The sequence below is a fragment of the Falco peregrinus genome, chromosome 12 (assembly GCF_023634155.1).
Source record: "Falco peregrinus isolate bFalPer1 chromosome 12, bFalPer1.pri, whole genome shotgun sequence".
Classification (NCBI taxonomy): Eukaryota; Metazoa; Chordata; class Aves; order Falconiformes; family Falconidae; genus Falco; species Falco peregrinus.
This window is the reverse complement of record NC_073732.1, coordinates 2,888,612-2,899,093: the sequence shown is the minus strand read 5'-3', so window position 1 is coordinate 2,899,093 and position 10,482 is coordinate 2,888,612. Positions and strand designations below refer to the sequence as shown.

The following is a 10,482-nucleotide window of genomic DNA, read 5'->3' as shown; positions in this document are numbered from 1 at the left end:
CATAATGTTGCTGAAAACAAGTGCAGTGGTTCTAGTTTGAGGAGCCTTAGTTTCTGTTTTATAGCAGTACGAGCAGCGCACTGGTCCGGGACTTTCCCGCGCTGGTTGTGGTCAGGAGCTGGGTGAAAACTGGGTCCAAGGCGGCCCACAGCCAGGACCAGCTCCCGGCTGCCCAGTGTGGGCAGCCACGGGGAATCGCTGACGGGGAGCGGCCGCGGGAGCCCCTCCTGCCGTGCTGCGGACTTGGGGAACCGTCCTCAGCGGCAGCACAGGCGAAGCTGCTTGGGGACTTCTTTTCATAGAGGAAGCGCGTGGTATTGCGACCTTTCTTCCCGGTCCTCTTGAAGATGGTGATAGACTTCCAAAATTTATTAAAACCCTGTAATTTGTAGAGCTGCATCAGAAAGACAAAGCAAGAGTTCACCCAGCGTTCTGCTGTGGGATTCTTCCTGCCTGAAAACATGTTGCAAAGATGGAAAGAGCAGGGGCTCCTTCTGGAAGGGGTGGACTTGTGGTCATGTGTAGCGGTACAGAGTCTGGTGCTTTTGGCCATCCAGATCTGAACGTGTGGAAGATGCTCCTTCGAGAAAGAGAAAACACCTAAACTTTCATTTTGAGTGGAAAGGCTCTTTCCATGTATTGCACATCAGTGAAATCACTGGTTGGGATTAAATCCTGGAGGGAGGAGGGGCAGGGGAACAAAACTGGCAGTGAACACTTGGATTGCGTTGTCCGTGCTGCTCGCCTAGCAGCTCATTCATGCAGGTGATGTTCTCGCTCTCTGCCTTGACTCGCCCCGTGGCGCGGTGCCTGTGGACAAGCGGGATCAGCACAGACTCTTCTGCTCCCGCTGAACCCCCTGCAGATGTTCTTGTACGTGCGTATGAGTTTTAAAACATCATCACAGACTGAGGCGGCGGCTAACGGGTGTCGTCTGGCACAGCTGCTTCCATGGGTGTCATCCTTACACCTTGGAGGCCGCCCCCCTGTAAGCACCATCAAATCTTGTACTATCAGAAAAATCCTGTAGAGTGGCAATGCAGCAGCCAACCAGAAAATCCAACCAGAAAAGCCTGCTTCCCAGGGCAGGTCCCGCCGGCACGGCAAGGAGCTGCTTGGTCGATGAAACTCTGATAGACTTGCAAGAAAAAGATCATACAGATGTGGCGCATGAATCGTGCCAAGTCTGGTGTGATCCAGAATAAAAGCATCTTTTTATCATATGCAAGAAGCGCACGCCCCCAGACAATTTTTTATGTATTGAATTTTTATACAAATTATAACAACCCTTTTGATTGCTAACTAACTGTCTGAGATGTGAAATGATAAGAAAAGGACAGTTTTACATGTCAGAATCATTCCAGGTATGCAGCATGGCTGACAAAATTCACTCTGAAAGGTATATATACTACTATATAAAGTAGTAATGATAATGTTGCAAGCCATCTTCTTTGGTCCTATTTAACATTTCAAATCGAAGTGCCTCTGATATTTTCCAAAAAAATCCAAAGTCCCCACCAAAAAGTGGCTGTGCTATAGACAGATTTAGGCACCCAAGGGAATGCTGACCCCTCAGGCTCCCGGATGAAGGAAGACGAGAATGCAGTGATTCTGCTTGAGCATTTGCATATAATGAAATCAGAAAATGCATTACTTTTCCTTTTTTTTTTTTTTTTTTCTTTTTCTTTTTTTTTTTTTTCCTTCTCCATAGAAGATCCAAGAGGTATCTGTCTTTTCAGGACAGGTTAAAATGCGGGAGCTTGGCATTCAGGTGAGTCAGCACAGGGACAGTGCTCCATGTTAAGGGTGAAGATGTGAGGAAGGTAAGTGGTCGGAGTGCTTTGCTGCAGGGTTTTTGAGAAGAAAGGCTGGAATTTTGGAGGTGCCAGGCTTGCTGACAGGGAACCATTGGGTGGTGCAAGCTCAGCAGCAGCAGGGAACGTGATTCCGGGGCAGCGGCTGGAGATGAAGCAAGCAGTAACGCTTTATCCCACCACTGAGACAGGTTTTGCTTTTAAAATTCAGAAGTCCTTTATTTGCCAAAAATGAAGAAAATACAAAGTAGAAATACAAGGATCAAACCATGCCAGCACAAAATGTCTTCAAGCTACTTTTACAAAGTATGAGAACCTTTATTCTTAAATACTCGGTTTCTAAACCCATCACCCAGTGATACAGAGAACAGCTCAGGACAAAAGGGTAAGCGCTGTTTACATGTTTTTCTTACAGCAGCTCATGCTCTTTGTTAAGGTTCATTTTTGACTGCATAGACCCAAAATACCGCGATTTAGAAACATCGTACTCCAGAAATACATACCGCTGAAACAATACTTGGGTGACCTCTTTTTTTTTTTTTTTTTTTTTTTTTTTTTTGGTCTCGCAGGCATGTTTTGTTTCAGAAACTAAGCACAAGACCTTGGTTAGAGCATCTCGAGTCCTCACGCTTAAACCCTTCACTCCGGGAGCACAGGACGGTGTTCAGCAGGTTCCTGCAGGTACCTGGAATCGCCGCTGCTGCTACCTGCCTCTGCTGGGAGCCGGCAGCAGCCGTTACTGCCGAGGCTTTGCAAGAGGAAGGAAAAAACCCACAATCATGGTAGTACCCTGCCAGCAGTAATTGCATGTGCTTGTGTCAAGCCGTATCTCCAGTCTTAGTACTGCAGAGAGAGAGTATTTGTGAATATAGAAATAAAAAGCAAGCGTTTTATAAGGACACAGACCTTAATTTTGCTAGACAAGAGCAGACTAGAGAGAACAAATAAACGCGGGTGCTTTTTTTTTAATCATGCACAAGTGAATTTTAATCACTTTCCTGACTACTCATAAGGAAAAAGGAATCCAGCTCATAACAGACCTCCGTCTGAGCTCGATTTACAATGAAAAATGCATGATCTGTCTCCGAAGGTATGTCACACCTGAAGTGGCGCTGCCAGCGGGAGAGGGCAGGCAGAGCCGGGGCGAGGTGGGCTCTCATGGTTCCTGTGAGCGAGTCCTGGGGCGCTCCCTTGTAGCGAGCTTGCTGACCTCCGGAGCTGGGGGGGTGCACAGCTGACCAGCTCCTGGGGTTTGTATGCACAAACATCCTTGTCTTACACTTCGACTATCCCAGAAAGAAAAGCCAAGCGGGACACGAGTTCCCAAATCTTCCTTGCCTCTAGGCTGCAGCTTCACCTCCCACCCAGAGGAGCTGTGGGCAGGGCAGTCACTGACGGGGTGTAGGACACCCCTGTTACCCGTTCATCTGCGGCTGCTGAATTATGGTTATTTTCAAATGTGTTAGTGAGAGGATTTCTACTCCTAGAGTAAGTAATACAGATTACTGCAAGTTTTGCACGGATGCCATGCTAGCGGTTGTTTCTGTAGCTCGTCCTTATATTCCCATGTAAGGCAAATCATCTGCTGTAAATTGGGGGTTTTTTTCTTTGATTAGCTTGTTGTGGTGACCTACTAGAAAGCATGTTTGGGTTTGGAACCGCTCTGCTTTGCCGTAGCAGTGGTGAACCTCTGTAGGAGAGAGGGCCTTGGGTTCGGGGGCCAAAGGGCTCAGCAGAGCAGCTGCGAGCTCCTGTCTCAGTTTATTGAAGCCAAAACTTCAAAAAGGAATCGGTAATTTTTACCAGGCTCAGGATACTGACTTCTTCAAAAAGCAAGGCGCCAGTTTAGGCAGACTGGTGTGATGTGAGATGGAAGTCTGAACTGGATGGGTCAAATTAAAGCCTCTCTGCAAAAGGCGTTTGAGGAGAAGGATGAAAGATCCTGAAGCGGTGGGTGAGCAAAGCGCGCAGGAAGAGCAGGAGTAGGCTCAAGGTATGAGCTAGCAAGAACAGAAATGCAAACCAAAAGAGAGATGCACCAAGGGCTGCTGCAGCAGCAGCTCTTGCAGCCCGTCACGGGCCGTGTCTGCACCCCAGCACCCATCTGTGCTTCAGGACAGGGTGTTGCTTGCTCAACAGGCAAGTCCTCCAGCCCTTCATCTAACTCCCTCCTTGCGTGAAAAAGAAATTGTGCATTCCCAGGAATATACATCATTCCCGGAAAAGGATGTGGCTCTGAATTCCCACCGGGAGGAGGAGGAGGACGTGTAACACAGAGAGAGGCGGCAGAATCACCATCTATATAGAGATTTTTCAAAACTCGGCTGCATCTGTTCCTGAGAAGCTTGCTCTGACTTTGAAGCTGGCCTGTCTTTGAGCAAGGAGATGGAGCAGAGACCTATGTGGGTCTCTTCCAACCTGAATTATTGTACTGTTCTGTACAGCACTAGGAGAGCTGCTTCTCCTTGAGGCACAAGGGCTGCCCACGGTTAAAGCCCTGGAGACAATCACTAAGTTATTCTGGAATGAGGCTTGATGGAACTGGCAAACTGGACGTTCCAGTACTGCTGCTTACGGAGGTAAAAGCAATGCTGAAGTAACACAAGGGTTCGGTTTCAGCCTAGAATGGGGTCAGGTTCTTCTTGTTCCTTTGAGGAATCTTTGTCTTTGGAGAGATGTAAAATCTTATCAAAGGAAAAGGCCACTGGGGCCCCCGACAGCGAAGCGGTGGGCGGCTTTGCCTGGGTGCTTGCTGGTGACAAACGGGCGCAGCTGGTTACAACTAGCAGCTGTGTGACTTCCATCCTGTGTTCATTCCTGCAGTCATTTCCTTGTTCCTTCTGCGTTCGGGCCTTTGTGGAATCACCTCCAGGAAAGCTTTCCCCTCGAGGTCACACTGATGATGGAGATGAGACTCAAACACCCTGGTGTCCAGCAGAGCCGCTCCTGAGTGTTTGCTGCATTATCCTCGTTCCGTTAGTGCTCCCCGCTTACGTCTTTTCTTATGGAATGGAAGTTATCTTGCAGCGCCTCTGCTAATAACCTGGGCATCCAGAAGTTTCCCAGATACCGATTCCAGGATCCCCGCTGTGTGTGTGTGTGTGCATGCATCTGGATAAAACAGCAGCTTTGTTCAATAAATATAAAATGGATCCCCGAGCCCAGTACAGCTGAAAACTCCCTCTCTTAGATTTTGATCCCGAGGAGAGTTACTCACCCCAGCGAGGCAGCAGCATGTTCTACCCGGGCAGGGAGAGGCAGGCGCTGCGCTTCAAGGGCTCCTGGAAAAGCTGAATCTGTAGTGACCAGCTGGTTACTTATTTGGTTATTAACACTAAGAGGTACCATCTAGGGACTGATGTTCCATGTGCCAGGCTCTGTACGTGCAAAATGCCCCCGGCTAACGGGGTGTGTGTGAATACACGGGTCAACTGGACGGGTTCTGCCTTCAGTGCAGGCAAGGAGGTGCCTGCCCGGAGACATGGCCCTGGCACCGGCAGCTCCCGGCTGTGCTGGCAGGGACACCCGGAGGAGGCACGGTCTGGTGTTCTTAGAGCAAGGTAGGAAGAAACGTAGTGTACACAAACCCAGCATTACATATTTGGCCACAACTATGATAGCTGAAATAAAATACAGGAGCTGAAAGCTGTCCCAGGCTGGAGGAGGTACCAGCTCCACTTGTGTATCTATGACGGCTAAAACTGAGGATGGGTAAGAGGATGCTGAAGCGAGGAGCAGCAGCTCCAGCAGCAGTGTCTGCTCCTGCGAGAGACACCAGTTGTGATTCCACAGGGAAAGTCAGTTTAATTTTGCACTTAAAGCAAGAATTCATTAGTCACAGCATCTCCTCTCTGAGACTGGGGCCCGCTTCATGGGTGGAAGAGAAATGTTTGGCAATATTGCAGACCAATTCCTTTACCGGTTAAAGGATCCCTCTGGTAACAGAAATTTTAGCACGCTAGGTTAGGGTTGGGTTTTTTTCTTTGTTATCTCAGCCTCGTCTCTTGGAGAAGGCTACAGGTTGGCGACACAAGAAAGGAGAACCCAAGGAATGGACGGAACCAGCGCGCACAAGACACAGCAGTTCCAACACATCAGCCAAACAGCGTATGGTGGGTTTCTTTGTAAATATGCTAGCAAGTACTTCTACAGAAACAAATCACTAGCCTAAGGAAGATCCTCTTATGCAGAGGAGAATATGTAGAAATATTAACTATGTCTCTAATTCTTAGAGAAACATTACACCAGGTAGTGCTTTAACCATCCACAGATTCACACAAGTAAAATACGTCTAGTGTCAATTGTAAGAGCCGGTGGTTTACAGCACAACAGGGCACTGCACCCTCCCCACGGGCAGGCATGCTGCCTTGGGTTCCAGGACAGTAAGCAAAGAAAAAAAATACCCCAAAAAAACCTTCATTGTGACTTGTGTTTTAAAAGATTTCTAGACATACATTTAAGTTAATTTGGCAGCTCTTTTGTCACTCCTGGTATAAAGTCAAGGGGACAGAACGGCACAGGGCTGAACTGAGAAATGAGCACTATAGATGTTGCATGCAGTTGTTACAGTTAATCGTTAGATGCTGGCATTTATTGCACATCTAGGGACATAACAGAATTTATATATAAATGAAACAAGGTGCAATCACCATTTTTAATGAGCGTGCATGATAACACATTGTAAAAAGCCTTTTTATAGAAATTACCTTATTGCAATTATACAGGAAGAGAAAAAGGGTTCTCAAGTTACAGTGTACAAAATAAAGCACATTGCTCCAATGATGGATTTAAGAAAAATCCCTAAGTGTCTTGGGACTGAATGCTATCCAGTTTGAAAGATACTGACTAAATGTCTTCCACATCTCTATGCTGAGAGATCTGAGAAAACTAGTTTGTCTGACTTGTCTCCAGTTTCAGGGGGAGATAAGACTTCATCTGTGTCATAGTCTTCTTCAAATGATCTGCAAAGATAAAAGGTATGTCTTTAAAAGGCGTATTTTGGTGACAGCATTTTCAGTGGCTACTAAAACAGCTGGCTAAAACACAGTGGCATGCAAGACGTTAACCTCGAGGAGGGTATTTCTAAGGACTGAAAACAGTGCGGCAGTAACCGGTATTCTGACCGCTGACGTGCCTTTGTGCTCCCATCCATCCTCATCTCTAAGGTCTGGAACGACTTTTCACTGGTGCTCAGCATCACAAAACTTGAATCCAGTTTCAGTAACAATACTCAGTAGCTCGCAGTAGTCTTGTTAGCTCAGTGGAGAAATAAAGTCGTCCAAGCCCTAGAGGAGCTCTGGCTTGCTCAGACCTGCTCGGGAACACCTGGTTTCCAAAGCATCTTCTGGCTCAGGATGTATTTTGACATCTGCAGAAGAACAATTGTGGCCGTGCTGTCATGTTCCTCTCTCACTTGGTTTGAAGTTGAAGATCCAGGTCTTAGCATTTATGGCCCGAGGAGGTTTAGCTGTGAATTCTCAGCTCCAGGCAGTTGCACTATTCGGGCTGGCTGGGCTCTGTGCTTTACAGGACATTGCTTTGGGGCTCTCATCCCATCCCTACTGCTGAGAAATGATGTTTTGAAGATGTGCTCCCTCCAGTCTCAGCACGCTACAGGTTAGTTTCTCAGAGCTCCCAGGAAATGGGAAATCTTCCCTTTGCTCTGAGAGCGATGCTGTTTGTGAAGGAAACGCTGCAGCAGGAGTTCCAGTGGCAAGCACAGGAGTAACTCCCATTTGTTCACTGGTAAACTGTGCTGCAAAAAGGTTGACTCCTTTGATACCCCAGCACGGATGGTGCCAAGAATGAACCGTCTGGTACTTCCTGCGCTGTTTTTACCCTTCACTAACCCATACATAGGCACAGCAGGCCCTTGGGAGCCTGTATGCATGCCCTGCTGTGGGGGGGATTCTATGCTACAGTCCGGTGATCCCTATGTGAAGAAGAGACAAACAGCATAGAGATCTCCCGGGCCAACATCTTCATCTTCTCTTCCATAAAGGAAAGCACCTGCTTAGTAATTCTGCCACCTTCTGGATTCTTGCATAAGTGGGAGAAGGGAAACAACGGTCTGGATGCTACACCAGTAACTGTTTTGATGATGCATGCAAGGTTGCCCAGAAGTACGCGCTCTACATGCGTTTTGCCTGAGCAGTGCCTGTTGGATGGCCCTGCCCCCCGCCTGGGAACGGCCCCGGCGTGCTCGTACGTGCCTCAGTTTCTCTAATGGCTCCTTGGTTTAAGATGATGCAGCTGAGGAAAACTTTTAATTTCCATTTGAATGCTGTTCTTGAGAATGTTCCTCTTGTGTCCCTTTTTCTTCCATTTTACCAGCTTCTCTTAGCTTTCTTCCTTTTTTTCGATATGTGGAATGGGACCTCTTTCCTGTATTGTTTATCCTGCACATTCACTAGCACTTGGGGCTCCATTATAACTTTTTTACCCAGTGTCTTTTGCTTCTGGACTAAATCTTTTCACACCTGCTTCAAAAGGGCCTTCCCTTGTCCTTTCCCATGTGAGTGAGTCTTCTACTTCATGCTTTTGCTCCTTAAGGCTCAACAGTGCCTGCCCTCTCCACCTTGGAAAAATGGAAGCATCCAAGGGACAGCTTTTCCATGAGATTAGCACTACAGATAATTACCTTCTCTCCTTCCAGGCCAGTTTCAAAGCTTAACAGTCCCAGAAATACAAATGCAGGCTCATGCAGATGAAACGCCCATTCCTCAAGGCTCAACCATGGCAGCTCTAGCTTGTTCAGGGGAGGCAAACTGCTCCAGGAAATTCTTTGTCCTTCCTTTTGGCAAACATTTTTGTGAGCGAGTGGTTCAGCAATGTACTCCCTCCCCCTTTCCCTTCCTTATGCTGCTGGGCTCATGAAAGCGAGAGACTGAGCCATCAGCTGCCTTGAGGGAGACAAGAGCAATGGTCTGAGCTGCCTAAACCAACATCATCTACATCACCTGATCCTGTCTTTGTCCCACTTATCCATCTCTGAGCAGCACTGCTCCGCATGGATGGTGCCCTCGCTCCCTGCTGCCCAGCTGAGGGGGATTCTGTCCTACCAGCAGCATAACTGATGGCCTCTCTCTCCTTATTCCACTCCCGAGGGAGGAACTGACTTTTCCCATGAAGGCAGTTGTGGCGTCCACGTACATCAGCTGGCTGAAACTGGTTTCTGCAACAGCGGTGCCCACTTCTGCCATAGCCAAGACTGCACGAAAGTTTCTGCAAGCCCAATGCTTTTATCTGCATTATGAGCTGGTGCTGGTCAGACTCAGCTGTTGGTGCCACCTTCAGACAGTGTGTACATCCCCCAGGGACAGGCTGAGTCTCCCGCACAGGTGCATACAGCGGCGCGTGGCTGGGGGGTGTTCACATCAGCTTAAGCTTCTAGTGAAACGTGATGCTTCGTTGTTGTCCTGAGCAAGACGACACCTTTCTCTCATCTTTGGTGATTGCAGCTCTCCATAGAGTCACAGCATCCCTGAAGTCACTCTGAGCATCCACGGTCCTGCTGAGATCCCTCTTCCAGGAGCAGTGCACTCTCATGGACAAGCCTGCAGACAGCCAGACAGACACTGACTGGGTTTAGAAACCTTCCACTCAGAGAAGCTATGGACAGGGCTAAGTCACAAACGTGGCACACACTTACTAATTCATCTGTGATTGCTGAATAATGGTTATTTTCAAATGTATTAATAAGACAAATACCAGATTTCACATTCTGCCAGCTAACTTAGTCAAAAATCTTCCAGTCTCCCATACAGCTCTCAAATTGTCTTGTTTTGTCCCCACTCTCTATTTCTGCACACCCAGAAATAATGTATGCGCAAAAACTCAATGCCTGTTGCTGGCAAATTTGTCTGTGCATCCAGCTCTTTGTTTTTCTTTTTCCCTTCCTGTTTTCCTGCCTGGTCTGTTGCTATGCTCCACAAATGAGATCTAATCTGGCTGCCATGACTACAGAGCTTTTGAGGGGCTCTTAAAAGCAAGCAGCAAGGTTGCTGCCATGCTCTTTACAGGAAGACACAGCTGTTTTAGACTTCAAAAATGTGACATCACCTACCACTTTTCCTCTGGTTTTGGTGAGTTTGGGTATGCATGGTCCTGCAAAGCTTTTACGGCAGACTGCTATTTCTTTTCTGTGTTGAGGACACAGGTGTTGCAAAGCAGCTTCAGGGAATATATCCATTTTATCTTCCATCCTGTGCTACCTCATTTTCCATTGTGAAGGCCACAAAAAGGCAAGGCAGCTCAAAGGAGACGAGGGAACAGCTCATAGCTGTTTGGATGCACATCACAGGGAGAGAAGGAAAGATAGCTCTCAATAGCTTTGCAAATCCCTGTGGCTAATTAGTAGCTGCTACTGTTATCCCAAACAATTTCCAGTGTGGGAAGTTTTGAAAATTATGCAGTCTTCTCAGTGCTTTTACTTTAATGGCTCTAAATACTGTTCAAGAACGGGTGAAATCCTGAATCATGCAAGATTAACGTAGGGTAAGCATTCTTTGGATGTTTGTTATTAATCTGGAGACTTCCAGAGAAATATTCTCAAGAAGATACTAACACAGACACAAATCTAGAAGATAATTATACTGAGTCTCCATTAGGAGCCTCTGCAGGAGGTCCTCGCACACAGAGAGTTCTGGAGCAACTGCTCTGCCTAAAT

The 10,482-nt window shown here is 47.4% G+C and overlaps 1 protein-coding gene across 2 annotated transcripts in view; it reads right to left on the bottom strand.

Moving 5' to 3' along the window:
- Window positions 1-2,103: 2,103 nt before the first annotated feature.
- Window positions 2,104-10,482, bottom strand: part of LOC101915802 (serine/threonine-protein phosphatase 2A regulatory subunit B'' subunit alpha) — a 61,232-nt gene continuing 52,853 nt past the window's right edge. Inside the window, exon 14 of one of the 2 annotated variants that reach the window (XM_055816791.1) lies at window positions 2,104-6,775. In XM_055816791.1, the coding sequence (XP_055672766.1) occupies window positions 6,679-6,775 (97 nt within the window). In that variant the 3' untranslated portion in view covers window positions 2,104-6,678. Of the gene's footprint in view, window positions 9,371-10,482 lie in introns of both variants that reach the window. The other variant, XM_055816792.1, reaches the window with a different exon arrangement.